Source organism: Lontra canadensis, unplaced genomic scaffold, assembly GCF_010015895.1.
Source record: "Lontra canadensis isolate GAN:19392208 unplaced genomic scaffold, GSC_riverotter_1.0 scaffold3, whole genome shotgun sequence".
In the NCBI taxonomy this organism is placed as follows: Eukaryota; Metazoa; Chordata; class Mammalia; order Carnivora; family Mustelidae; genus Lontra; species Lontra canadensis.
This window is the reverse complement of record NW_022630997.1, coordinates 41,511,805-41,538,899: the sequence shown is the minus strand read 5'-3', so window position 1 is coordinate 41,538,899 and position 27,095 is coordinate 41,511,805. Positions and strand designations below refer to the sequence as shown.

Sequence of the window (27,095 nt, the reverse complement as noted above, 5' to 3'; positions counted from 1 at the left end):
AGTCAGAGCCTTAAGAGTTATGATTTTAGCACACTACTCTCTGAAGCCTTTTTTTCTTTTTCTTCAATTTCTAGTCTCTTGATTCTTCTTGAACACTTATCTCTGTCTCCTCATTTCACTAGAATGCCTGGCTCTGTTTGCCTTTTTTCTCCCCACACCACAATCTGGAAATTGCCTACTGGCAGGGAGCCTACATGACGTAAGGGCCTATCTTGCTTCTTTTCTACCAGAGATCACAGTCTGCCCTGCCTTTTTCCGGTGTCTGAAAATTCTGTGCTTATTTCATACTGATTTTGTTTTCTAGTTATTCATAACATACATGTAATTCTGGACTCTTTAGGAGAGTTAAAGATAGGTGTTTAAGGATGTGCTATACATGTATAAACAGACAAGCTGAGCAATTTGTTTTAGCTAAAAGGAGCAGCATAATATGCAGATTATGAAAAGGGTTGAATTTCTTTTCTGGAAGATGTGAAAATGTTAGTGGTGTGACTGTGTTAGGGACACTGTTACTTTCATCTTCTTATCCTCTACTAGACATGCATTAAGTGTTTGATTGGATGTCAGAATGGTAGGAAACCGATTGGTGAAGTATTGGTAACACATTGTGTTTGAGGTAAAAGAGAATTACCAAAATTTTAATACAATTCTTAACAAATTAGACTTTTAAAAAATTATTTTTAATTTATTTCAGCTTTCTGATTATAACATCTTTAATGATTCAGCTAAGTTATTAAGTGCTCTGAAGCAGTGAACCTGGATTCTATTAGTTTTGTGTGTTTACTTTGGCCTAGTAAACTCTCACAATGGATTAACAAACTTAAATGGAAATCACTGGTCAAGAGTAAAGTTCTCATATTTTGTCAGTGTCCCAATATACTAATATCAGAAATAGGATGTTAGCCAGTTTCCTGTGATGAAATATTCGATGATGGAATTATAACAAAACCTGCTGAAAATTTCTATTATTTTTCATTTTTTGTCTTGCAGGTTTAAATAATATTGATTGCTAATGGAAGAGTTACAAGTTAGATTTAAGCCTGGATATCACCCCTTTTTTACACTATAGTTTGAACATGTCTACTTTGATTTAATTAGGCTTAATTACATCATAATGGCTTCACTTTCACTGACTGAAGTTTCCTATTATTTTGATGGCATATTAAGTTATTTAAATTATCATACTAAAATTTGTTACTGATTTCGGTTTTCTATTTTACCACATAAAACAGACATGGTTGATCATTTAACCATGCTTTCTACATGAATAAAAAAATACATATCCATTCATCTGTTGATGGACACTTAGGTTGCTTACATGTCTTAGCTATTGTAAATAATATTGCAATGAACGTGAGGCTACAGATATTTTTTTTCCTTAAAGATTTTATTTTATTTTTTTCAAGAGAGAATGAGCGATCAAGAGAGAGAGAGCACCAGCTGGGGAAGAGGCAGTGGGAGAGGGAAAAGTAGGCTCCCCACTCAGGACCCTGGGATCACAACCTGAGCAGAAGGCAGATGTTTAACCAACTGAGCCACACAGGCACCCCTACAAATATCTTTTTGAATTATTGCTTTCATTTCTTCTGGATATATTCCCAGAATAGAATTGCTGGATCATATGGTAGTTCTATTTTTTAATTATTTTTTAACTTTACTTTTTTTTTTTTTTTAAGTAGTCTATATATCCAACATGAGGCTCAAACTCATGACTCTAGGAGATCAAGATTTGCATACTCCACCAACTGATCCAGCAAAGCACCCCCTATTTTTAATTTTTTAAGGAACTCCAAACTGTTTTCCATAGTAGCTCTACCAATTTACATTCCCACCATTAGTGCATAAGGGTTCTCTACAGCCACACCATTATTGTTATCTCTTGTCTTTTTGATAATGGCCTCCCCTTTTTTTTAGAGGAAGGATGGGCAGAGGGGCAGAAGAGAGGGAATCCTCTGCCTCGACATGGGTCCCCATCTCATGACCTTGAGATCACCACCTGAGCCAAAATCAAGAGTTGGGTTCTTAACCTTGTGAGCCACTCAGGTGCCCAATAATAGCCATTCTAATAGGCATGAGGTGATATCTCACTGTGGTTTTAATTTGCTTTTCTCTAATGATTAGCAATATTGAGCATCACTTCATATACCTGTTGGCCAATCATATATTTTCTTTGGAAAAATGTCTAATCAGGTCCTTTACCCATTTTGAATTTGATTATTTGGTTTTTTGCTATTGAATTTTATGGGTTCTTTATATGTTTTGGATATTAAGCCCTTATCAGATATGTGGTTTACAAATATTTTTTCCCATTCCATAGGTTGTCTTTTCACTTTGTTGATGATTGGTTTTACAGTGCAGAAGATTTTTAGTTTGATGTAGTCCCACTTGTTTATTTTTTATATTGTTGCTTGTGCTTTAGTTGTGATTTCCAAAAAATTATTTCTAAGACCCATGTCGAGGAAGTTTTTTTTTACTTATGTTTCTTCAGAGTTTCATGACTGCAGGTCATAGATTCAAGTCTTTAATCCACTTCAAGTTAATTTTTTAGGTGGTGTAAGTTAGGGGATCAAGTTTCTTTCTTTTACATGTGAATAGCAAATTTTCTTAGCACCATTTATTAAGAGACTTCCTTGTCAAATATTAGTTGGCTGTATATGTTTGTTTTTATTCTTGGGCTCTTGATTCTGTTCCATTGGTTTGTTTGTCTGTTTTTATACCAGTACCATGCTGTTTTAATTACTATAACTTTAGAGTATAACCTAAAATTAGAAAATGTGACACCTCCTGCTCTGAACTTCTTAGGATATTTTTTGGATATTCGGGGTCTTTTCTTGTTCCATCTAAATTTTAGGATTGTTTATTTCTGTAAAACAAAATGAAAAGGCCACTGGAAATGTGATAGAGATTGCATTGAACCCATAGATGGCTTTCGGTAGTATTGACATTTTATTTATTTATTGACATATTAATTCTCCTAATCCATGAACATGGGATATCTTTCTGTTTATTTGTGTCTTGTTGATTTCTTTCATCGATATCTTCTAGTTTTAAGAATAGAGATCTTGGAGTGCCTGGGTGGCTCAGTCATTGAGAATCTGCCTTCAGCTCAGGCTGTGATCCTGAGGTCCTGGGATCAAGCCCTGCATTGGGCTCCCTGCTTGATGGGAAGCCTGCTTCTCCCTCTCCCCCTTGCTTGTGTTTCTTCTCTGGCAGTTTCTTTCTGTCAAATAAATAAAATCTTTTAAAAAAGAGAGAGAGAGAGAATAGAGATCTTGGGGTGTCCGGGTGGCTCAGTTGTCAGGCATCTGCCTTGGGTTCAGGTCATGGTCCCAGGGTCCTGGGATTAAGTCCTTTGCCTGCTCAGCGGGGAGCCTGCTTCTCCCTCTCCCACTCCCCTGCTTGTGTTCCCTCTCTCACCATGTCTCTCTCTGTCAAGTAAATAAATAAAATCTTAAAAAAAAAAAAATAGGGGCACCTGGGTGGCTCAGGGGGTTAAAGCCTCTGCCTTCGGCTCAGGTCATGATCCCAGGGTCCTGGGATCGAGCCCCACATCGGTCTCTCTGCTCAGCGGGGAGCCTGCTTCCTCCTCTCTGCCTGCTTCTTTGCCTACTTGTGATCTCTGTCAAATATATAAATAAAATCTTTAAAAAAAGGAATAGATATTTAACCTCCTTAATGAATTTTTCCTAAGTATTTTATTGGTTATTTGCTAGTATTATAAATGGAACTGATTTTTAAAATTCTTTTTCATTTTTCCCTTCCTTCTCCTAATGTCCTCCATGCTGTTCCTTAATGTTCCACAAATAAGTGTACTGTATGGTGACAAACAGAACACACACACACACACACACACACACACACATACACAAATTCTTTTTCAGAGAATTTGTTGTTAATGTATAGAAATACCACTGATTTTTTGTATGTTTATTTTGTATCTTACAACCTTACTGAATTGATTGATTAGTTCTAGCTTTTTTAAAATTGATTTTCTATATATAAAATCACATCACCTGCAAATAGAGATGATTTTACATCTTCCTTCCTAGCAATGATGCCTTTTCTTTTTCTTGCCTGATTGCTCTAGCTGGGATTTTTAGTATTGTATTAAATAGTGGTGAGAGTAGGCATTCTTCTCTTGTTCTCAAGAACAAGAGAAAAAGCTCTTACTCTTTCAGCATTGAGTATGTTTTTAGCTTTGGGCTTATTGCATATGGCCTTTATATTGTTGTTGGGATATGTTTTTTATACTTAGTTAAGTGTTTTTATCATGAACAGATGTTAAATTTTGTCAATACGTGGCCTTTATGTTGTTGTTGAGAGATGTTTTTTATATTTAGTTGTGTTTTTATCATTAACAGATGTTAAGTTTTGTCAAATGCTTTTTCTGTGTCTATTAAGATCATATGATTTTTTTCTTTCATTCTATCATTTGTGTTTATTAGGCCATCATTTCATTCTTGGGATAAATCCCACTTGATCATGGTGAGTGATCTTTTAAAGTAGTGTTGGATTCGGTTTGTTAGTATTTGGTTGAGAATTTTTGTACCTATATTCATCAGGATATTAGCTTGCCATTATTTCCCCTGAGTAGTGTCCTTATTTGGCTTTTGTTTCAGGGTAATGCCTGACTTATAAAGCAAATTTTAAAGTGTTCCTTCCTCTTCAGTTTTTTTTGGAAGAGTTTGAGAGGGATTAATGTTAATTCTATTTAAAACTTTGGTAAAATTCACCACTGAGGTCATCTGGCCCTGGGCTTTTCTTCATTTAGAGAGTTTTTGATTCAATCTTTAATAGTAATTGGTCTATTTGGATTTTGTATTTCATCCTTATTCGGTCTTGGTAAATTATATGTTCTAAGAATTTTTCATTCCTTTTATAGGTTGTCCAGTTTGTTGGCATATAATTGTTCATAGTAGCCTCTTATGATCCTTTCTATTTCTGTGGTATCAGTTGTAATGCCTCCTGTTTTTGTTTATAATTTTGATGATTTGTATTTTTTTTTTCCCTCTCCCTTTGGTTAGTCTAGCTAAGGATTGTGAATTTTGCTTATCTTTTCAAAGAATCACGCTTTTGTTTGGTTAATCTTTTCTATTGTTTTCTGTTCTCTATTTCATTTATGTCTGCTTTAATCTGTATTATTTCCTTCCTTTATCTACCTTTGGACTATTTGTCCTTCTTTTTCTAGTTTCAGAAGGCATAATGTTTGGTTGTTAATTTAGGATCTTTCTTGCTTATTTGTGTAAGCAGTTATTAGTATAAACTTCCCTGTTAGAATAGCTTTTGCTGCATCCCCCAAATTCTGGTATGTTGTTTTGTCATTTTCATTTGCCTCAAGACAATTTTTTTGTTCCCCTTTGATTTCTTCTTTGATCCATTGGATTTTCAGGAGAGTGTTGTTCCTTGTATTTGAGAATTTTCCAGCTATCCTCTTGTTATTGATTTCTGGTTTCATGCCATTGTAGTCAAAGAAGATACTTGGTATGATTTCAGTCTTAATGAATTCACGAAGATTTGTTTTGTGGTCTATCATATGAACTAGCCTAGAGATACACTTGAGAAGAATGTGTATTCTGCTGCTATTGGATAGAATGTTCTTTATATGTCTGTTAGGTCCATTTGGTCTATAGTTTTGTTGAAATATGCTGTTACATTATTCTCATTCTTCCATTCTCTGATTCTCTATCTGGATGATCTGGATGATTCATTGTTAAGGGTGGGATATTAATGCCCCTAACTATTATTGCTTTTCATTACTCCTTTAAGCTGTGTTTCTTTCTTATATATTTAGGTGCTCCAGCGTTGGGTACATAAATATTTACAATTGTTAAACCTTATGGATGGATTAGCCCCTTTATCATTATATAAGGACTTTCTTTATTTCTTTGTACCATTTTTAGTTTAAAGTCTATTTTGTCTCATATAAGCATATGAGTCTGCTTTGTTGTAGTTACCATTTCCAGGAAATCCCTTTTTCTGTCCCTTCACTCTCAGCCTCTATGTGTATTTAAGGCTGAAGTGAGTCTCTTATAGGCAGCATCTTGTTGGATCTTTGTGTTTGTTTCTTTCAAACATTCTGTGTCTTTGCAGTGGAGAATTTAATCTGTTTATATTTAAAATACAGTATTCCCCAACACCCCCCCCCCCCCTCCAGTTTCAGTTACCTACAGTCAATGATGGTCTGGATGCAGGTGATCCTTTTCCTGTCATATCACCAGAATATCAGTAGTAGCATAATGCTATGTGTCACAGTGTCTTTGTTATTCACCTTAATCTCATCATCTGGGCGTTTTATCATCACTTATCATCCCAAGAAGGACAAGTAATGTGCAGTAAGATACTTTGAGAGAGAGAAAGCATATTCACATATTGTAACAATATACTACACAGTATATTGTTACAATTTTTCTATTTTATTATTAGTTATTGTTAATCTCTTACTGTGTGTAATTTAGAAATAAACTTTATAATGGATATGTACCTATAAGAATAAATCATAATGTATACGGGGATCAGTACTATCAGCAGTTTCAGGCATCTACTGGGGATCTGGGAACATATCTTCTGAGACAAGGGGAGACTCCTGTAATTATCAATAGGTAAGGACTTACTGTTGCCATTTTGTTAACTGCTTCTTGATTGTTTTGTAGTTGTTTTGTAGTTGTTCCTTATTTCTTACCCTGTGGTCATTTTTCATGTTTTGATGCCTTTCAGTAACAATATGCTTTGACTTTTTTTATCATGTTATTTTGTGTAATTGCTACAGATTTTTCCCTTGTGGTTACCATGAAGCTTACATAAACTATGTTAAAATTATAGCACTCTATTTTAAGCCGACAACAACTTAACTTCATTGGAATTCCTAATTTACACTTTTAATTCTCTTCCCCCTCACACTTTAGTTTATTGCTGTTGTGATTTGCGTATTTTTATATTGTGTAACTAATTACAGATTATTGTGTTCATGGTTATTTTTACTACATTCGTGTTTTTAAACTTAAACAAGTTCTAAGTGAATTATGCACCACAGTTACCATATTACAGAATCTAATTTTGATGGCATATTTACCATTACCAGTTAGTTTTTTGTTACCTTCTTATGTTATTATGATGTTAATTAGCATCCTTTCCACTCAAAGAACTCCATTTAGCATTTCTTTCTTTTTTTTTTTAGATTTTATTTATTTATTTGACAGAGAGAGACATGGGGAGAGAGGGAACACAAAGAGGGGGAGTAGGGAGGAAGAAGCAGGCTTCCCACTGAGCAGGGAGCCCGATGGTGGGCTTGATCCCAGGACGCTGGGATCGTGATCTAAGCCCAAGGCAGCCGCTTAAGGACTGAGCCACCCAGGCGCCCCCCCATTTAGCATTTCTTATAAGCTGGGTCTAGTGGAAATGAACTTCCTCGGGTTTTGTTTGTTTGGGAAAGTTTTTATCCTTCCATTTCTGAAGGACAGCTTTGCTGGATATAGAATTCTTAACAGTTTTTTTTTTTTTCTTTTGATACTTTGAATTTTCATTTTATTTTCTCCTGGCCTGTAAAATTTCTGTTGAGAAATCCACCCATAATCATATGGGGATTTTCTTACATATAACTTCTCTCTTTTCTTCTGCTGCTCTTAAAATTCTTTCTTTGTCTTTAACTTTTGACAATTTAATTGTATCTCAGTGTAGCTGTATTCATATTCAACCTATTTGGCCTCATGGATCTGGATGTCCATTTCTATTTCTATGTTCAAGAAGTTTTCAGCCATTACTGCTTTAACTATACTTTCTGTCCTTTTTCTCTTCTCCTGCAGTTCTCATGTGAATATTAGTTCCTTTCTTTTCTTTTTCTTTGGGGAGGGGTAGAGAAAGAGGGAGAGAAAAAGAATCTTAAGCAAGCTCCATGTAATCTCACAACCCTGAGATCATGATCTGAGCTGAAATCAAGAGTTGGACACTCAAACAACTGTGCCAAGCAGGCGCCCAGTTCTATAAGTTTTCTTCACTCTTTCATTTTTTTCTTTCTTTTGCTATTCTGAATCAATAATTTCAAATATTCTATCCTCCAAAAGTTTTTGGTTTTTGTTCCTTACATTAATACATTGAAAAGTAAGATATATGAAAGTTATTTACACTTTTTCTATTGAATTATGTTACAATTTTATATTTTCTTTGATTTCTTTGTTTCTGTGGATTCTACTTTATCGTGTTTTTCCAAATGCATTTAAAATTCAGATTGAATTGCATTTTCAAAAAAGCATTTCAGAAGGCTACTTTATGTGTAGCAGCACATTCAGAGGCATCTTTCTTATGTTTTAGTTTCTTTAATTCCTTTCCTACCCACCCTGATAAAAAACCATTTTTATTTAGTTCATGGTTTATTCTCTGTTTCTTTTTACATAATAAGGAAACAATATAAATTCTAAGAGTATGTGTATATACTAAAAGGATATATGATTTTAATTCTCATTGTCTCTTAAAACATACATGCACACATATACACTTTTGAACTCGTCTTTTTTTTTAACGTTCAGAAAAGAATTACTCTATATGTATACATGGATTTTGTATAGATTTTATATACTGACAGTTACTCTATATAAATGGATCGATTACTCTGTAGAGCTTATCCTTGTTTGATTGTTTTTTAAGTTGCTGTGTGATGTTCCATTGAGGGGATTTATCAGTTTATTCAATCAGTCTCCTATGGATGGGCATTTAGGTTGTTTCTAACATTTTGGCATTACAAATGATGCCTCAATGACTACTTATGCAAATGTTTCATATTTGTGGACATGTATCTTCAGAACAAATCCCTGGACAGTTTTTGTATATTTATCTTACAGTTTTCTTTTTACTTTGTCTCTTCATCCTTTTAACTCTCAAATATACATGCATTTCTTTTATACTTTAAGTATTTGAGAGTGTGGTAAGATTTTGATGTCTTTTGACTTACTATATGGGGTATTTTGCTCATACAGGTTTTAGAAACAAAATAGATGACAGTTTTAGAATAGTTAATATAACTATTAGAAATCTCAGGAATTTGAGATAATTATGAAAGATAATAGTTCATTGTATATTTTAAAATGTACATTTTAAAAGCAATCCATTGTCAATTTATAGCAAGGAAATTAAAGTGAGACTACTAAAAGACTGAGATATTAGAATTTTTAATACTTTTTAAATTTTTAGAATAATTTATTAGACTTAATCATAGTTTAGCTTAATTTATACATGAATTACAACAAATAGGAAAATAATAGTGACCACCACAGCTAGCATATATCATTTACTATATCCTGGATACTGTGCTCAACAGTGCACATACATTAACTTATTTAGTGTAAGTCTCAACAACTTCTTGAGGTGTATTTATATATTTTTCCCTTTATAGGTGAGGAAAATGAGGTATAGAAATGTTAAGTTACATGCTCTTACTCATACATGTAAGAATTAGCACAGGCAAGATTTGAACCCAGACGGTCTTCAGTATTAATTCTGGGCTTTTAATGACAATGCTACTCTGCTTCTCTTAGGACTTACTGTTATTTTTCTTTATCAAGCTAGCATTGACCTAGAATCTATATGAGTAGATTCTGAGTTCTTAACCCCACTATGCTCTATTTCTCTCCCTGGAAGTAGTATAATAAGATTTTATGTGGTTGTTATATCAAATTTGTTATCATAAGCATTAGTACAGAATTGGAATTCCATTCATAATAGCCACAGCATCTAACAAAGCATCCGTTTTATGCCGCCATTCTATGTGTACCATATTTCTAAGCCATTAAAATTATTTATGTTCCTGTTTTTCAGTGGATGATTCAGCAGCCATACAAAGCAGCAACATTTTTTGGATGCATTGGGACAGACACATTTGGAGAGATCTTGAAGAAAAAAGCTGCTGAAGCCCATGTGGATGCTCATTACTATGAGCAAAATGAGCAAACAACAGGAACTTGCGCTGTGTGCGTCACTGGTAGCAACAGGTCGGTGTAATCCCAAGGGAAGGCTTGTACTAACTGGATATTTAAACCATCACACAATCTGAATTCCAATCTGAATTTGGAATCTAGATCTCATGGTTTTAATTGCTATCAGTGTTTTAATAACTCATCTTATATCATTTTTCTTAATAAAAAAAAAATACCCTTGTTGTACCTGCTTTTTGTATTCATGAGGCATATGGGATGAAAGTTTTGAGATTATCTATCCCAGTCTCTAATTTTTATAAGGATCAGAAAAGGAAAATAAGGAAAACATTTTATTCATTGTCTTCTAGTTTCTTGCTGAAACTGGAATGAAAAAAATGCTCTTTTTACTGTATCCTGAGATTGGAATATTCAGCTACATAGATAAATGCATGTATTTTGTAACATATATAAAATACTACATTATGTTCAGTGTCAGATGAATTAGGTCATGTAAAGCATTTCTGGCAAATAGTCATCTATCCATATCAAACAGCTTCAGTCATGGGTAAGGCACCACTTAAAAAACAATTCATTAGATTTCTATATAATTTTACTTTTTAGAAAATTCTTTTCTATGAACTTGAAATTTGTGTCTCAGGACTTTCCATACATTGGTTGTATTCTTGCCTTTTGAAGCCATGTGGCGGTTTTTCTTCAGTTCATACTATGTTGCTCATCAGCATATCCTTTTTTCTCCTTTGCAAGGGACAAACAAAATAACTTTTCTAGCTATTATATTATTAAAATCAGCAAAGGTATCTCTTTCTAAATAGTGATTCACTAGAGATTTTACTTTTTCTTACACCTAAAAATATTGAGTGTATCCTCCTCCATTCTCTGTCTCCTTCCGTTTCCTTTCCCTTTTTATTTCCTTTATTTCCTTCCTTCTCTTTCTTCTCCTTGCTCCCTTCCTCTTTCTTAGTTTGCTCACTCCTTGATCTTTAGCAGATGTATGTTAAGGACCTGACACTCTTCTGGTCAGTAGTCATTAAATAGCTAAAATACAGCTTCTAAAAATAATTAGGGTACCAAAGCCATTTTCAAACCTTTCCTGTAATTTTTTTTGTGTGTGTGTATAGAACTTTATCATTTAAGGTTTTAATAAATAAAACCATTTGTTGTTCAAACATTGAAATATACTTATTTAGACCTACCTTTTCAGTTTTCCTAAAACCAACAATATGCAGGTGCCCTTTTCTCGTTTGTGAGAAATAGGTCAAGTTTTCTTCTGCTACCACTCACTACTGTAAAATTGCTAAATTATTTTTTTGTGCTAAATTGCTATTTTTAAAGAGCAGTTATGATAATATTAAGTATCCCAGATGTCAAAAGCTTAATTAATATTATGGTTATGGTGAACATTAATGTTCAGATAATATTGGAAGTCAGAAACGGGGGGGAAACTCCCACTATCAAATTCATTATCAGTTAAATTATAGAACCTAATAGAATTGGATAAATTGTTTTAGATAAAGCTTATAACTCTTACTACCACTATCCAAAACCACGATCCAAAAGAATTGGGATAATGCAGTATTCTTCTTAATTCAGGTTCTCACTCTCCAAACTCTAACCACATTCATTTGGATAGGGAGAATACTTATATTTTGGAGAAACAATGTAGTTTCCTATCAAAGAGTAGTTTTATTATCAAAATAGAATTTAGTAACTAGTAGCAGAAGTGTTTATTTTTTATTTTTATATATAACCATTTCAGTCAAAATTTTGCTAAGGTCATGATCACTGACCTTTTATAAATGAGGACTAATTATTCTTAACATGGTAATATAGTAATACTTGTGTATAAATTTACTGATTCATATTGTTCTTATTAATCATTTAATGGAGCATAAATTGAATTGATATCCTTCAGTAGTCAATTGGCATATGGATGAGTAGAAATATGTTTTGGAAGAGAATCAATTTTTTTTTCGTTAACAGAGGAACTGATCTTATTTTAAAAATCTCAAGTGATGAAATGATGTATCCATTTTTTAACCATAACTATTCCTTTTGATTAGAAAGAATGAAAAAATGGCCAGTTATTTTCTAATTTCTGGGTCAGAATGAGAAAAAATATTTTTATTAATTTGTATTTAACATAAATAATTATTTTATTAACTTTAATTGTTGGGAAATAACAAAAATTACTATCTGGCATTTGTAGCAAGATTTTAAATGCAGTATCCTGCTTAGATTTTTCAGCTGCAAAACTGGAGCAGTATAAGGAGTTTTCAAATATAGAAACCAAGTTTACTCCAGTCTTTAAAATGTATTGGTTTGCAAATTAATACCTCATAGTAAATAGGGCCTACATTTATAGGTGTGTTTGTAAAATTAATCCCATACTTGGCTTTTAAAGCACTAGATTAAATAATCAATGTACATAGTGTGTTGATACTTAAAAACTGAAGTGTTTAGTTGTATATATGTATGTATGTGTATATATCTTTTTTGCACAAATTTTTTTTGCATAACAACATAGTTTAATTTCTTAACTGTATTTGAAACTATCAAAAGGTGGAAAATAGATAATCCTATCATTTTAGTACCAAAGGAAACATAAATTCTAGTTTCTTAAAATACCAGGTGGTATTTAGAGCAAGGATTAATATCTCTTTATCTCAAAGGCAATGTAGAAGTCTCAGAAAGTACTCAAAACAAATTAATTTTAGTTATATTTATTAATATCAGTGTATAGCAATTTTGAAAAGTTAAGAATTAAAATGTAAACCAGGATTTGCAGAAAGTATTGCTAATTAATTATATAGAAGTACATGACAACTTTAGCTATAGTATTAAAGCCTACTTGTGTTTTGTTGTTGTTTTAGGTCCCTTGTGGCTAATCTTGCTGCTGCCAATTGTTATAAAAAGGAAAAACATCTTGATATGGAGAAAAACTGGACATTGGTAGAAAAAGCAAGAGTTTATTATATAGCAGTAAGTATTTTACTAATTCAAATTTCTGGTACATATTTATACTTAATTATAGTTTGTTTTAGTGGATTTACATTTTTAAATAATTATCTTTTACTTATTCTGCAAATTATTTACAGCATATGTTAGGATCTCTATTACAAGTACAGAACAAAAACATTATCATTCTATGGTAACATTATTTGTATTACTTAACATGTAATCCTGCCTCTTTCTGGTTCCATTATACATAGATATTTCTTAACTATGTATCAAATTCCATATTAAGTCAAAAGATCTTAATATCTTTTGAAATAATTCTACAAATTTACATTTTGGATTTTTAGGCTGCTTGTTGTGAATGATACAGGCATTGTGTGGGGAAATATTAGTGGTATAAATATGCACTGCAAACAGTTTGAGCTTATTTGCCTAAAAAATCTTAATTGCTGTTTATTCCATAGTAATTACCATGACATGTTTTAATTTAATATTTCAGTAACATTGATTGTGACAAATCTCTTAAATCTAGGAATAAGGGCAGCATGTAATTTGAATTATTAAATATTCTGACATAAAAATAATTGGCTCAAGAATTCACTTCTAAAATAAGATGGTACTAAAAATCCTCCTGAATTAATCACGCCATGAATACCTTGTTTTATTTAATATGATTTAAATGTGGCTGATCACAAATAAGTAGATACCTATGAAAAATTAAAAGTAACTCATATGCATATAATATATGGTTTTGATAGAACAGCTGCTGCCTTTCACTACCTGAGCTGTGAAACAGCTGCAAAGACGTGTAAAAAATTGATTATCCAGTAGGAGCATGTTTATTGAAAGTATAATTATTTCTTTCAGTCTAGTGTTAATGTCTCCTACAGCATGTTTATGTTCACTGCTTTAGGCTTTACAAGGTTATTATTGATTCTTCTGAATGGCAAATCCTGCCCCTCTTTTAATGTCAAGTAAATGCTTACATTGAGAGGATTCTGTAGAGGAAAGTCATGTTAGCTCTTTAGGCAGTATATGAGAAACATTTTAAAAAATAAAAAAAATTCCTTCTTGATTATCTTCTATTCTTTTTCTCTAAATGGTCTGATATTTTTGTTAGTATCTTGGGAGCATGTTTTTGAGGTACGATTCTTTAGGGGGGATTTGTGTGCTCTTTCAAACCATCATATATTTGAAAGTCTGATTTTCTTAGAAAACATGGTTTAAAATTTGACATTATTTAGTTATTTATATTGGCTATAAAGTATGACAATATATTATGGTAGAAAACTACATTTACCAGGCAATTATATTTCTATTTAGATATGTGGAATTTAGACTCCGAATTATGAGTGGAAACACTCCATTTTAACAGTTATGTATATCTAACACTGGCCAAACCTGGATGAATGGAATTTTTATAGGAGTATAGACCCAACTTGCAAACAACTTAGAGTTTTAACAACTATGTACTATAATGTCTAGCCAACTTTGGGTAAATTGGAATTTTTATAATAGTATTAACTATTTATACAAGTCCAGTTTTATATGAGATGTAGAGTGATCATTTTGGGTCAAATTAATAAAGAAAATTGAATTATTTTTGAAACTTGTCAAAAAACAGAAACAAATATCAAAATGAATTCCAGCTGATATCTCTGAGTTGTTAGCTCTTAGTTTCTATTTCAGCAGTTTCATAAAAAGAATGGTCTTTTACACTGCCAGGTAAATCAATAGTTAGTGGAGTTCGGCTATTTTAAGATAGTTCTGAAAATTAGAGTCATATGGGATACCTTGAATGCTATATATTCTACAACTATTTATTTTGCTGTTAACTAAGAGCATAATTCTTACTCATTAAAATCTTTGAAATCTATTCTGAAATGTAATATTTCAGAAATGTAGTATTTGTACAAAGATATTCTGCCATTCTTTTATTATTTTTTAATTTAGTTTAATTGTTTTAAAGTTCCAAGTTTTTATTTAAATTCTAGCTAGTTTACTATATAGTGTAATATTAGTTTCAGGAATAGGATTATTTGTTCATCACTTACATACAACACCTCTGCATTCTTTTAAACCTTTAATTTCCTTTGAGGTTAGAACATCCTGTATAGTCTTTTCTTAGCATATGCTCAAACCACAAGTTTAGATTGAGTAGATAGATCAATACTTACCTCAACAAATTAGTTGGGCTCTTTCATATTGGTTCTGTAGAGTCAGCAATCGTCTCACATTATCATTATAAACTACTGAGGTTTAACAAGTTGAAATTCTGGAAGCTCTTTAATTTCAAAATTTCTTGGTTTGAGGAAGCAGCTCAGTATATCTGTTCAACAAATTTCCATAATTAAGACCCCCTGTCTGCATTATGTAAACCAGATCTACATACTCAGCTCTTCTTTCCACTATTCCATAAATTAATAATGGTCGTGAGCATTGAGAAAATCCAAACCTTTGATCATTTTCTCTGTCACATAATTTAGTATTTCTGCAATGCAGAGTTCACATCAAAAACTTGGTGATAAACAACTGAAATTGAATGTGCATATACCAGCATTTTCTTTGGGTTTGAGTAAGTGTTTACATCTTCTTTTACCTTTACCTCCTATGAACTTTAAACCAAATTCCCAAACTCCTTGTTAGTATGTGATTAAGGATTACCGGTTATGGTGATAGCTAATTATATTTTTGAAAAAATAAATTTCAGGTACTCTTCATTTTAGCATTAGGATTTAAATATTTGCATTCTGTTCTATAACCATAATTCTTAGAATTTTGTTTCTACATTTAAATGAATTAAATGGTTAACCACCGCCAATTTATTTTATTCTGTCTTCCCATTCCTTTATTGTTTATTTTGAATATCCCTCATTTGGCTGTATTTTGTCACCTTTTTCCCCCAAGGAAGGACTCAGAGCTTCTCTTTTCTTGAGGTTTTATTTACTTCTTGTTGCTTTATACAAAAATGACAATTTGTTTGGTGTAATAGTTTGTGAAACAAAGTACTACTTTGTAAATATTGCTTCATTTTCTAGCAACCTTTTATGGGAAGCCTGAACCAGGTTGATTTTTATTTCTGTTCTTTATTATTTCCTCATTTCTGCTTACCTGAGATTTAATTTGCTTCTCTTCTACGCCTTATGCTTCATCCTTGCCCCCATTCCTGTTCCACCTGTGCTTTGTTTTTAAGGTGGAAGAATAATTTATTGATTTGAGTGAGACTTTTCTACTATAGACATTTAGTGCTATAAATTTCTCTGTATGCATTAATTTGGCTACCTCCTACAAATTTTGTTAGGTCTTGTTTTCATTTTCACCCAGCTTATAAAATTTTCTACTTTCTCTTTTACTTTTTTCTTGGGCTCATGAGTTATTTAGAAGCATGTTGTCTATTTTCTAAATATGGAGATTTCCCAGAGATCTTCCTTTTACTACTATTATGAATTTGTATATTCTTCTCTGTAGTTCTATCAGATTTTTCTTCAGTGTGTTTAATGGTGTGTTTAAAGGTGTAGAATTGATTATTTGACCCACTTGTCATTTTGAAATATTTGTTCCTGCTATTATACTTTGGCCCCACAACTATTTTGTCAATACTCTGATATTAACATAGCCAATCCAACTTTTTTTACTATTGATATAGTTGGTGTATTTTTTCTACCCTTTTACTACCCTTTTACTAATTATTTAATTAGTAAAAGTAATATAAATAAGGACATATAATAATATGTCTTTATTTTTAAAGTGCATCTCTTATAAACAACATATCATTGGATCTTAATTTTTGTCCAGCCTGAAAGTATCTACCTTTTATGTGGGATGTTTAAACCATTTCCATTAATGTGATTATTTATATGGTTAGATTTTACTTCATTATCTTGGTATTTGCTTTCTGTTTGTCCTGTTTGTCCCTCATTCTGTTTTTATGCTCTCCTGCCTTCTTTAGGTTAATCCACTATTTTTATTTCCATCGCCTTAGTATCTCCTACTCTTTTTTTTGTTTTATTGACTGCATTAAGGTTGATAGTATACATCTTTAACTCATCACTGTCTGCCTTCATTTTTTTTTTTTAATTAACTAAGCTTTCTGCCAAGAGTGGGTCTCAAACTCACAGCCTTGACATCAAGAGATGCACGCTCTACCAACTGAGCTATGTCTGCCTTTACATAATACTATAAACTGTCACATATAGGATAATAATCTTATAACAGCATATTTCAGTTTCTCCTCTCCAAGCCTTTATGCTATCATTGTCACATTTTCCTTTTTTTAAATTTTTAGTTGTTTTTTAAACAGCTTTATTAACAAATAATTGATATACCATACAACAGACAAATTTTACTTTTACTCATGTTACAAACACTATAACACATTATTTTTGTTTAAATTGTCAGATATCTTTTAAAGAGATTTCAACAATTAAAAAACATATTTACTCATTTAATTACCACTTCCAGTTCTCTTCATTCCTTTGCTTAGAATTAGATTTCCATCTGGTATAATTTTCCTTCTGCCTGAAGAACATTTTTAGCATTTCATATATTTGGGTCTGTTGGTGATGACTGTTTTTAGCTTTTGTATGTTTGAAAACTTCTTTATTTCACCTTTATTTTTAAAAGAGATTTTTGCCAGTTCTAGGTTGACAGTTTTTTGTCTTTCAGTACTTGAAAAATGTTGCTTTACTGTCTTCTCATTTGAATTGGTTTTGATGAGAAATCTAACATCCATACCTTTGTTCCTTTGGATGTAAAATTTCACATACTCCCAACCCTGGCTGCTGTTAAATTTTTTATTTATCACTGGTTTTGATCAGTCTGATTATATTGGGCCTTAGTGTATTCTTTTTCATGTTTCTTATATGTGGGGGTTAACTTCTTACAGCTGTGGATTTATAATTTTTATTATGTTTGGAATGTTTTCAGACATTATTTTAAATATATTTTCTCCCCAACTGCACCTCACCTTTGGGTCTCAATTACCCATGAAGTTGTCTCATAGCCCAGTGATGCCACACTTTTCCTTTTCTTGGATTCTTTTTTTTTTTTTTTCCCCCTCTGTGTTTCACTTTGGATAGTTGCTATGCCTTCTAGTTCACTAATATTTTCTCCTGTAACATCTGAACTGTCATTAATCCCATACAGAGTGTTCTTCATTTCATTTGTTATTTTCATATCTGTAAGATTGATTTGGGTCTTTTATTTCTTTTTCTCTAATTTTGGGCAATAAAATACAATTTAACGAACTATTTTGATGTCTTTCTCTGTTAGTCATTACATCTGTGTCATTTCTGGGGCAGTTTAAAGGATTAGTTATCCTCCTTACTTTTTTTTTTTAAATTTTATTTATTTATTTGACAGAGAGAGATCACAAGTAGGCAGAGAGGCAGACAAAGAGAGAGGAGGAAGCAGGCTCCCTGCCAAGCAGAGAGCCTGATGCAGGACTCGATCCCAGGACCCTGAGATCATGACCTGAGCCAAAGGCAGAGGCTTAACCCACTGAGCCACCCAGGCGCCCCATTTATCCTCCTTATTAAGGATTGTGTTTTCATTTCTCTTTGTAGGTATAGTAATCATTAGATATCATGGATAAACCTTGAGATTTATTCTGGGATGCAGTTAATTACTTGCAGCAATTTTGATCTTGCCTTTGTGTCTTGTTAGGTGAGTCCAGAGTGGTATTCATTTAATGGCAGTTGTTTCTTAACCAGAGACAATTTTCCCCTTTAGGAACATTTGGCAAAATCTGGAGATATTTATTATTGTGATGAATGAATTTTGATACTAGTAAATATAGGACAGGAATGTTGTTAAGCATCCTATAGTGCATGAGACAGCACTCCACAGTAAAGGATTATCCAGTTTCAAGTATCAGTAGAGCCAGGGTTAAGAAATCCTGGTCTAAAACTTCATGTTCTCTACTTCTGAGGCCCGACTTCCCTGTGCTCTGTTCAACGCCCTGTTAATAATGAGTTCTTCTGCTCTAGATGGTGGAAACAGATACTATTCCTAGAATTAGGTGTGCCCTGGGTACTGTTTCCTCTAATCCTTTTCCCTCTCAATTTTTTGGATGGCTCATTCCCAGATTCTGATTTGATGAATGTTCAAGAGGAATCTGCAGATTTCTAGTGTTCTCTGTAACATTTTCTCTTCTCTCCTGTTCTAGCCTCAGCACTCTAACTGCTCCAGTCTTCCCACCCTCAGTTCTGTCTCCTTGACTTCCTGGGCTCTGTCCTTCCCCATTTTGGTGTCTGGTGCTATTGTCCCGAAACTCTCACAAGGCAGTATGCTGATTTGGAGTTAGGGCTCACCGAGATGGTTTCCTATCTCTCAAAGATTATTGTTTTTCATCCTTGATGTCTGTCGTTTTAAAAACCACTATTGTATGCATCATGTTTGTTTTTGTTTTTGTTTCATGTTGGAGGATATATACAGTCCCTGTTTCTCCACTATCTTCTGCCTTGCATTGTTTTTATAAAGTAGTCATCCTTATTGTTTCTCCATATCTATCTCTTTTTCTCTAACTGCAGAGTCCTGCATCGGGCTCTCTGCTCAGCAGGGAGCTTGCTTCCCCCCCTCTCTCTGCCTGCCTCTCTGCCTACTTGTGATCTCTCTGTCAAATAAACAAATAAAATCTTTAAATAAAAATTAAAAAAGTAGTTTTTAAAATACTTAGCTTAATAAATATATAGCTGTTCATCTGTGTATAAATACTTATGTTACAGTAATGTTTTCTAATATTTTCTGTCACCCCTTTATGGTGCTTTAGACTTCATTGTGAATACAGTGAGATAAATCTATGCATTATTTCTAATAAAATTTTTTTGAGGAAAGATTCTAAGTTTCAAATACTAATCAGCTTGCAAGTTTAGACTTACCATGGGGAGAGCTTTAATAACAGATATTTAAAAAATATCTTTATCAAAAGCTTTCAGTATCTTGTGACTTAACTTACCCTTCATAAATTTTTTTTTAAGATTTTATTTATTCATTTGACAGAGAGAGACCACAAGTAGGCAGAGAGGCAGGCAGAGAGAGAGGGAAGCAGGCTCCTTGCTGAGCAGAGAGACCTATGCGGGGCTTGATCCCAGGACCCTGAGATCATGACCTGAGCTGAAGGCAGAGGCTTTAACCCACTGAGCCACTGAGGTGCCCCTACCCTTCATAAATTTAGCTAGATGTGTGCCCTTTTTTACTGATTGAAAATGAAAAAATAGAGAATCTTAGTTTGTCGATCCTTGTCTGAGAATATGAGACTTATAGTTGGAATTTTCTCTTGGCCACTATTTTTATTTTCTTCTTCCTGCGATTGTTCCAGTTCCCATGGCTGATTACAAATCTCTTTTTCCTCTCTCTTATGTTTATTTTATAACTCTGTCTTGACCACTTATCTCTTTTCAACCTAGAATCCTACCATTTTGATGAATATGGTTTTTGTGAGAGTAGGGTGTTCAAGAAAGTGTTACTGATGTTTGCTTCTGGAATAAAAGAAGGTACGATTAGAGATAAGTAGACGACACATGGTTTGGAGAAGTGTACAACCTTGGAAGAATGGAATGGAATTCATATTTTGAAAGAAATAAGAGTATTTTGTATATAAAGGACAAATAATAATCACTGTTTGGGTTTTACATCTCTCATTTTGTTTGGCCTGGTTGGGTTTTCTACTAAAATTTTTAATGATGCCATGAATAATAGTTTTTTCTTAGTACAACTGTTATTTAGACTCAGTTACACTTAAATATCTTTGTCAGTTGCTTGAAAGCAGTAACTAATATCCTTAAAATGAGGTGTTGTAATAAGTTGTAAGAAATATAGTCTAAGAGATCATATATTTGAAAATTTTCTTTTAGCAATGTTTTCTATGAATGTTGGTTGACAAATTGAAATGAATGTATGACAAAATATGTAATTACTTTCAAGAAAGTCTAAAACTATGTGGTAAAGACATTTTTCTTTAGCTCAGATTAAATGTAGAGAGATACAAGAAAAACACTATTAATTATGTTACTTCTTAAGCATTAGCATTAGAGTTCAATTTTTAACTTTAAAGAATTTTCCATGTGTATATTGATGTTCAGGTAGCTGCACAAATGATTAATGTTTTTACTTACTCCTTGATAGGGACAGTTTTCGATTCTTGCTAGAAAGTTTTTCAAATGCGAGTGTGATTATGGAAATCCTGTTTTTGTTCATTTCCAGTTTTTCCAGATTTTTGTGGGGTGCGGTGCATTAAATACTAATAACATTGTCACTTTTTTAGGCTAATTTTTGTAGGTAAATATTTTTGTAGATACATATTTTCTCCAAGTTGTGCAGTTTAGTCATATATTCCTGTAATTTTCATTGTCTTATTTTAGTATGTTATCAAATATAAAACACTATTAAGGGGAGGGAATATTAAAGTAAGATTATTTTTAGTTAAATAGAATAATCTTTTCACTTTGTAGAAGGAAGATGGTATTGGTTAAAGAAGTTTTGAACTCTAAAGATAAAGATTGAAAATGTTTGTGTTTTGTTCTTGTGGCATTATAATGAAGCCCTGCAATTTTATATGAGGTTAGAAACCACACTATGTGCTAATTGCCTTAGAATGGTAAGAAAATAAACAAGTGTGTAGCACTTAGTTGTTAAGACAGTAGTACTTTATATGGAGCCCCAAATGAATTAACAAACCATCTACTGAAATATTTCCACTTCCATGTATTTTATCTATGTATTTCAGACCAGTCAGCAACTGACTAAGAAGATCAAATGTTCACTAAATCTCTTTAATAAACATGATTAAGGGAGGGAAAATATAAAAACATTATGATGGCAGTATACTTTTTTTTTTTTAAGATTTTTATTTATTTATTTGACAGATCATAAGTAGGCAGAGAAGCAGGCAGAGAGAGAGAGGAGGAAGCAGGCTCCCCACTGAGCAGAGAGCCCGATGCGGGGCTCAATCCCAGGACCCTGGGATCATGACCTGAACCGAAGGCAGAGGCTTTAACCCACTGAGCCACCCAGGTGCCCCGGCAGTATACATTTTTATGTGTTGTCCTATCTAAAATTTTATGTAAGCTGGACATAAATAGTCTAGTATCTGTATGCATAAGTCTGTTTTTCAACATACTTTTCTCTACACATTATAGAGACTTATATCTTACTTAACCTATGTGTTCTATTGTCTATCCCAGATAAATAAAATTGGTTTTAATCTTTGTATAACAGCTTTACTGAGATATTTATATGCCATAAATTTCACCTGTTCAAAGTGTACAATTGGATGATTGTTAGAATATGTACAAAGTTCTGTAACCATTACCATAATCTAATTTTAGAACATTCACATCACCATAGAAAGAAACTTTATACCCATTAGCAGTTATTCCCCGCTATCTGTGGCCCCTGGATTCAGTCTTATATCTATACCTCTCATAATAATTTCAGTGATATTCAGGTATTATGGCTACAAATGATTAATTGTTCCTAATTAGACAACAGATTTTTGTCTTTGTTCTTTGATATATGTAATGGAAGTTGTGATGAGTCTATTTTGATTTCTTGCTGCTTCCTGTTTCTCTCTTGCAGGCAACTTTAAAAAGTCTTTCAAGCTTTTGTTATTTATTTGTTCTAGATATAATATAACAATGTTTTGGGATCAGTGCCTTAATGTCAATTAATTTTTTATTTGGATGGATGACATACAGTAGATAAAGTTTTTAAGAAATTATGTTTGGTAAAATGGGATGAAAAACAAAAAACTATTTTCTTCCTTCTAATACTTAACTCAGGAAGGCAGGTTCATATACAAATTTATATTTGGTGTTACCCAGTTTCAGACCAACATGGGTTTCTCAGCTGTTTAGTATAGCTCATTTGACTCTAACCTCTTCTGTCCATCATGTGTTTTCTCTCTACCCCTTAGAAATAGCTTCTGGAAGCTGGAGGGAACGCTTTAGACTTCTAGGACATACTCATACTATCTTTTTCTCTGACATTGTCCTGATATTAGCAAATCCTGCATAGTTGGAAGATGTTACGAAAGATAGATTGCTGCTTTTCCAAATTACATTCCTCTTGTCCTCTATACAGATTTCTGGGACCAATTTTTTTAGTCATTTTGTATATTCCTTTTAAAAGGATTTCTTTCTTCACTCTATAAAGAATTTAAGACCACATCATATTATTATAGTATTGTTAAATTTAGGGGATATGACAGAAACAGTCACAATCAAATAAAATATAAACTGTACAATAACCCACCAAAACTTTCGTAGTTCAACTTTTCCAAAAGGGTACACATGTAATAAAGTTAAAGAGTGCCATGTATTTCATTATTCATTCCTCAAAAATATTTTTATAGTTATGTAGCTTCTTGTAAGGTTATCATTTATTTAATTTGATAGCTATAATAAACTAAATTGAATCTTTAAAATATTATTTTACTTGGGAATACAGCTAGCATTTCTCAGGTAGATTGATATTCTTAGAGTAGTGGTTTTTAATCTTTTCTTAGTTTTGAACCCTCCCACAAAAATTTATTTACTCAAAAATTTTTCATTTAATTTTTGGAAGTTTACAGATTTCAGAAGACTTTTTGCTAATTCTTGGAGCCCAGTTCAAGAATCTGTATTGTAGCAAATAGTGAATTAACATGATACATATTTATTACACTTCCATATTTTAAATTGTCCATTCTGAATTTCTAAAACTTTTTCTATTATGAATATGTATTTACTTTCTTTTTTCAATTAAGGATTGATTTTTGTGAAAATATATTAAAGTGGGGAGTCAGACTCAGTGGTAAGGTGATGTGGTTTCAGGTCAGTGATAAACAGAATTCTGTAACATCATTCAAATATCTTCATCTGCTCTCCCAAAAATGTGTATATTTTAACTACCTTAATTAACCAACGGCCCTTTAATGCTGTTGGTCTTTTATGAATATTCCTGAATGTCATTTTTATTTCAGTTTGTCATGGTAGTTATTGTGATATTTTCAGGTAGACTTGTAGTATTTTCTCTTCCTCAAATGAGCTGAATTGGGACTATACTTTGTGGGAAGTTTTTCATAAAGTATATAGACATTGCTAAGAATCAGGATGTCCACTGACTTATTAGTTTCACAGATGCTTCCATAATACGTAGTGTACTCTTGGGTATATTAAATTATCATATCCTGACAGCAATCCTGAAACATGCCATTCTTATATAGCCATATTTCTGAGAACTAAAGCAAGGTATCAGCGAACCATATCTGACGTTCCATGTTAATTTCCATAACTATTATTACTGGGGTTGGTAGTATTTCTAAGGCATAAAAAAATCTTAATAAACCTACTAAGTAAAAAATGGTAAAATATCTACCTTATCATTAGGTTTCCAATTATGACTTCCTTCAAGCTCAGTTGACTCATTTGAAAAATAATGATAAAAATCTTTTTTTCTGGTATCATGGATTATAAAATAGTTAATTTAAGTATACAGTATATCCAAACACAATATTTTGAATTATCCTATTTCCATTGTGTCTAGCGTTCATATTGTGAATGAAAACCTCATTCTGCCATCTCATAGCATATTTACATATACACATGATTTTTGCCTTAAGTAGAAAAGAAACAGCTGACAGATACATAGGTTAATTTGTTTTTTAAAATTGCAGCAAGTTGTTCTGTGATTCTTTTGTGTGTTTGGGGCTATTTTGTAGGGAAAGAATTTGTCAAGCAACATTTAAGAGACATTGGCTTTTTGTACCCTTTTCTAAATAAACTTAAACAGAAACCTGTCAACTCAAGAATAAAATATTTCTTTGTAAATTCTCACCTGTAAATTATTGATAATGGAAGGAGCACCTTTTTAATCCTTATATCCCCCTTCTCCTCAACACAGCTTTTAGATTGTAGATAAACTTCCCAGCTCAGTAATTAACTGAGCTCAGTCATTGCACCCCATATCATGTGATTTTTTTTTTCCAGTGGAATACATTATTAGAGCACTTACACAGCCAGTCTAGCTGCAGCAGCCCAGGCGGCAACAGCAGTGCCATTTTTCACAAAGAAAATGTTGAACAGGAGCCAAATGTTTGGTGGCAGTCTGTTGCTAGGAAATCAAGGTCCTGAGGCGATTAATGACAAAGCAAGCAATAACAAGAAGGCAGAATTACAGATTTAAAAGAGAAAAAAGTGGTTGGTGTTATAATTACCCAAAGAAATCCGCACTCATTAAATTGGCTGTTTTTATGATTGACTTTAATTGGAGGTTAGCTCAGATATTTAGCTCCTTTCCCACCCCTTTAAACACACACAGGCACATAATCTGTAGAACTGCAGACTTGTTTTTCTAAGCATTGAGAGGAGCTTGCCCTGTAATTTGATCCCCACTGACAGATGCATTTTCTATGCTGCCATTTTGAATTAACCTATTGTAGAACAATTTTCTTCAGCCCTGTTGAATAAAACATCCAGTCTGATTACCTCCGATGGATTTGATAGAGTAAAAGAATGTACTTCTCATTGAAGTAGATTGTTTGCATGGACTCTACTGATTTTGAACTTTGCCAATAAGCACAATCATTTGTAATAAATTTTCAAAGAAATTTGTGGGGAGAAGGTAACGAGAGTCACCGTTACATAGTTTAATGTCTGGGCACCCGCATCAAAACAATAGTATTCTTACAAGATCGTTATTTTTCCAATAAGATGTTCATAGGCGTTTTAAAAATTTTTTCTGAATCTCCATTTAGACTTGATATTTTTAGGAATAGAATCTTCTATTTATGTGCTCTAAAATGATCATTTCCTGCCCACCAACAGTATTTTAATTACAGGACTCAATGTGACTCAAAGCAATCAATTATAAAAATATTTTTAACACTTAAGGTATTTAAAATGATATTAAGATCTGCCTATTTCCGTCAGTCTGTGATGTGTTTAAAAAAATGATTCTTTTATGTAAATTTTCTCGGATTTGATAAAGTATGTTACCAGAAAAGCATTGATTAGTTTTCATGTACAATACTAGCGGAAGCATCACAGTTTATTTACCTCTCAGAAGCCTTAAGAATAAAGTTACATGATGCCACTGCTCTCCAGATTTCTAATCAAACCCTGGAACAAAAGAGCCAAGCACATTCTATCTGACAATACACACACTGCTAATCAGATGCCAATGCCAAGCTGTCTGCTTTGTTAAATACTTAGCTTCCTAGAGGCAGGAAGACAGCTGCTATAAGTATGATGAAATTTGGTAGTTCAATCTATTTTTACTACCCTTGGGCTACTAAGATAGTGTTAATTTAGACCACCCCAATTGGTACACTTTAGGGAGTTTTTTAAAGAGTTTGTAATTAAAATGATAAAACATCATTATTACATTGAAGACCTTCTGTAAGTTTTACATTTGGCAGTTACCTACTGAGATAACCCCAGCATGTAATTTACAATGATGTAATGGTTGTAATTGCATTTTGGAAAAAAAAGAGGAACTATAGGAGACAAGTGCTTCCTTCAGAAGTGTTTTGATATCAGCTTCGATTTCATTTAAATCTACTTCTCTCCCAAAATTGCCTACCTATAATTGTAGCAGCCATAAACATTAAGATACTATACAAATATTTTTTAAATGTTATCAACACAGACACTACCACCAGGGGGAGAAAGCTAAACTTAAAGTCTTTAACTGATGTTACTGCCAGCAAGTGGATTGTACTGCTTAGACTAATACAGTTAACCACCTTACCAGATGACACTGCCTTTGGGGACATGATTCTAAAATTGTACGTGAAATCTGTACAGACTTACCACACTATTTAAGTGTAAGTAAAATGGAAACTTCCTACCTCATGTTTTTTGTTTTTAACAGAGAGAGTACAGATAAGCAGCCTGAAGATTTTTATTGGTCTTGTATTATCTGTCAATCTATTTGAGGAACTATCCTCTTGAAATAGAATGCTTTAGATCTGTGATACTGGGCAGCTATCAGAGCGTATCTGTTAAGATGAAATAATCACATAATTGATAGAGCAACACTGAGTAGCCTGTAAGATAGTTTTCTAGTTGATTGTCATTGCAATATAGTTTTGTGTTTTAATATCTCTCTAATAAACCATAATAATTCAATCCTAAACATATGTGTGGGCATAGATTATGGATTCTCCCCTGGGAGAACATTTTATAAATGTAGAAAATAGATGCTTGGGACAAGAACACAACTCTGAACCATGAACAA

At 32.8% G+C, this 27,095-nt stretch overlaps 1 protein-coding gene across 3 annotated transcripts in view; it reads left to right on the top strand.

Annotated features, from left to right (window-relative positions):
- ADK (adenosine kinase) overlaps window positions 1–27,095 on the top strand; it is a 517,994-nt gene that overhangs the window by 244,125 nt on the left and 246,774 nt on the right. For all 3 annotated transcript variants that reach the window (XM_032839711.1, XM_032839713.1, XM_032839712.1), the window contains 2 exons: window positions 9,805–9,977; window positions 12,794–12,902. In XM_032839711.1, coding sequence (XP_032695602.1) covers window positions 9,805–9,977; window positions 12,794–12,902 — 282 coding nt within the window. The remainder of the gene's footprint in view (window positions 1–9,804; window positions 9,978–12,793; window positions 12,903–27,095) is intronic.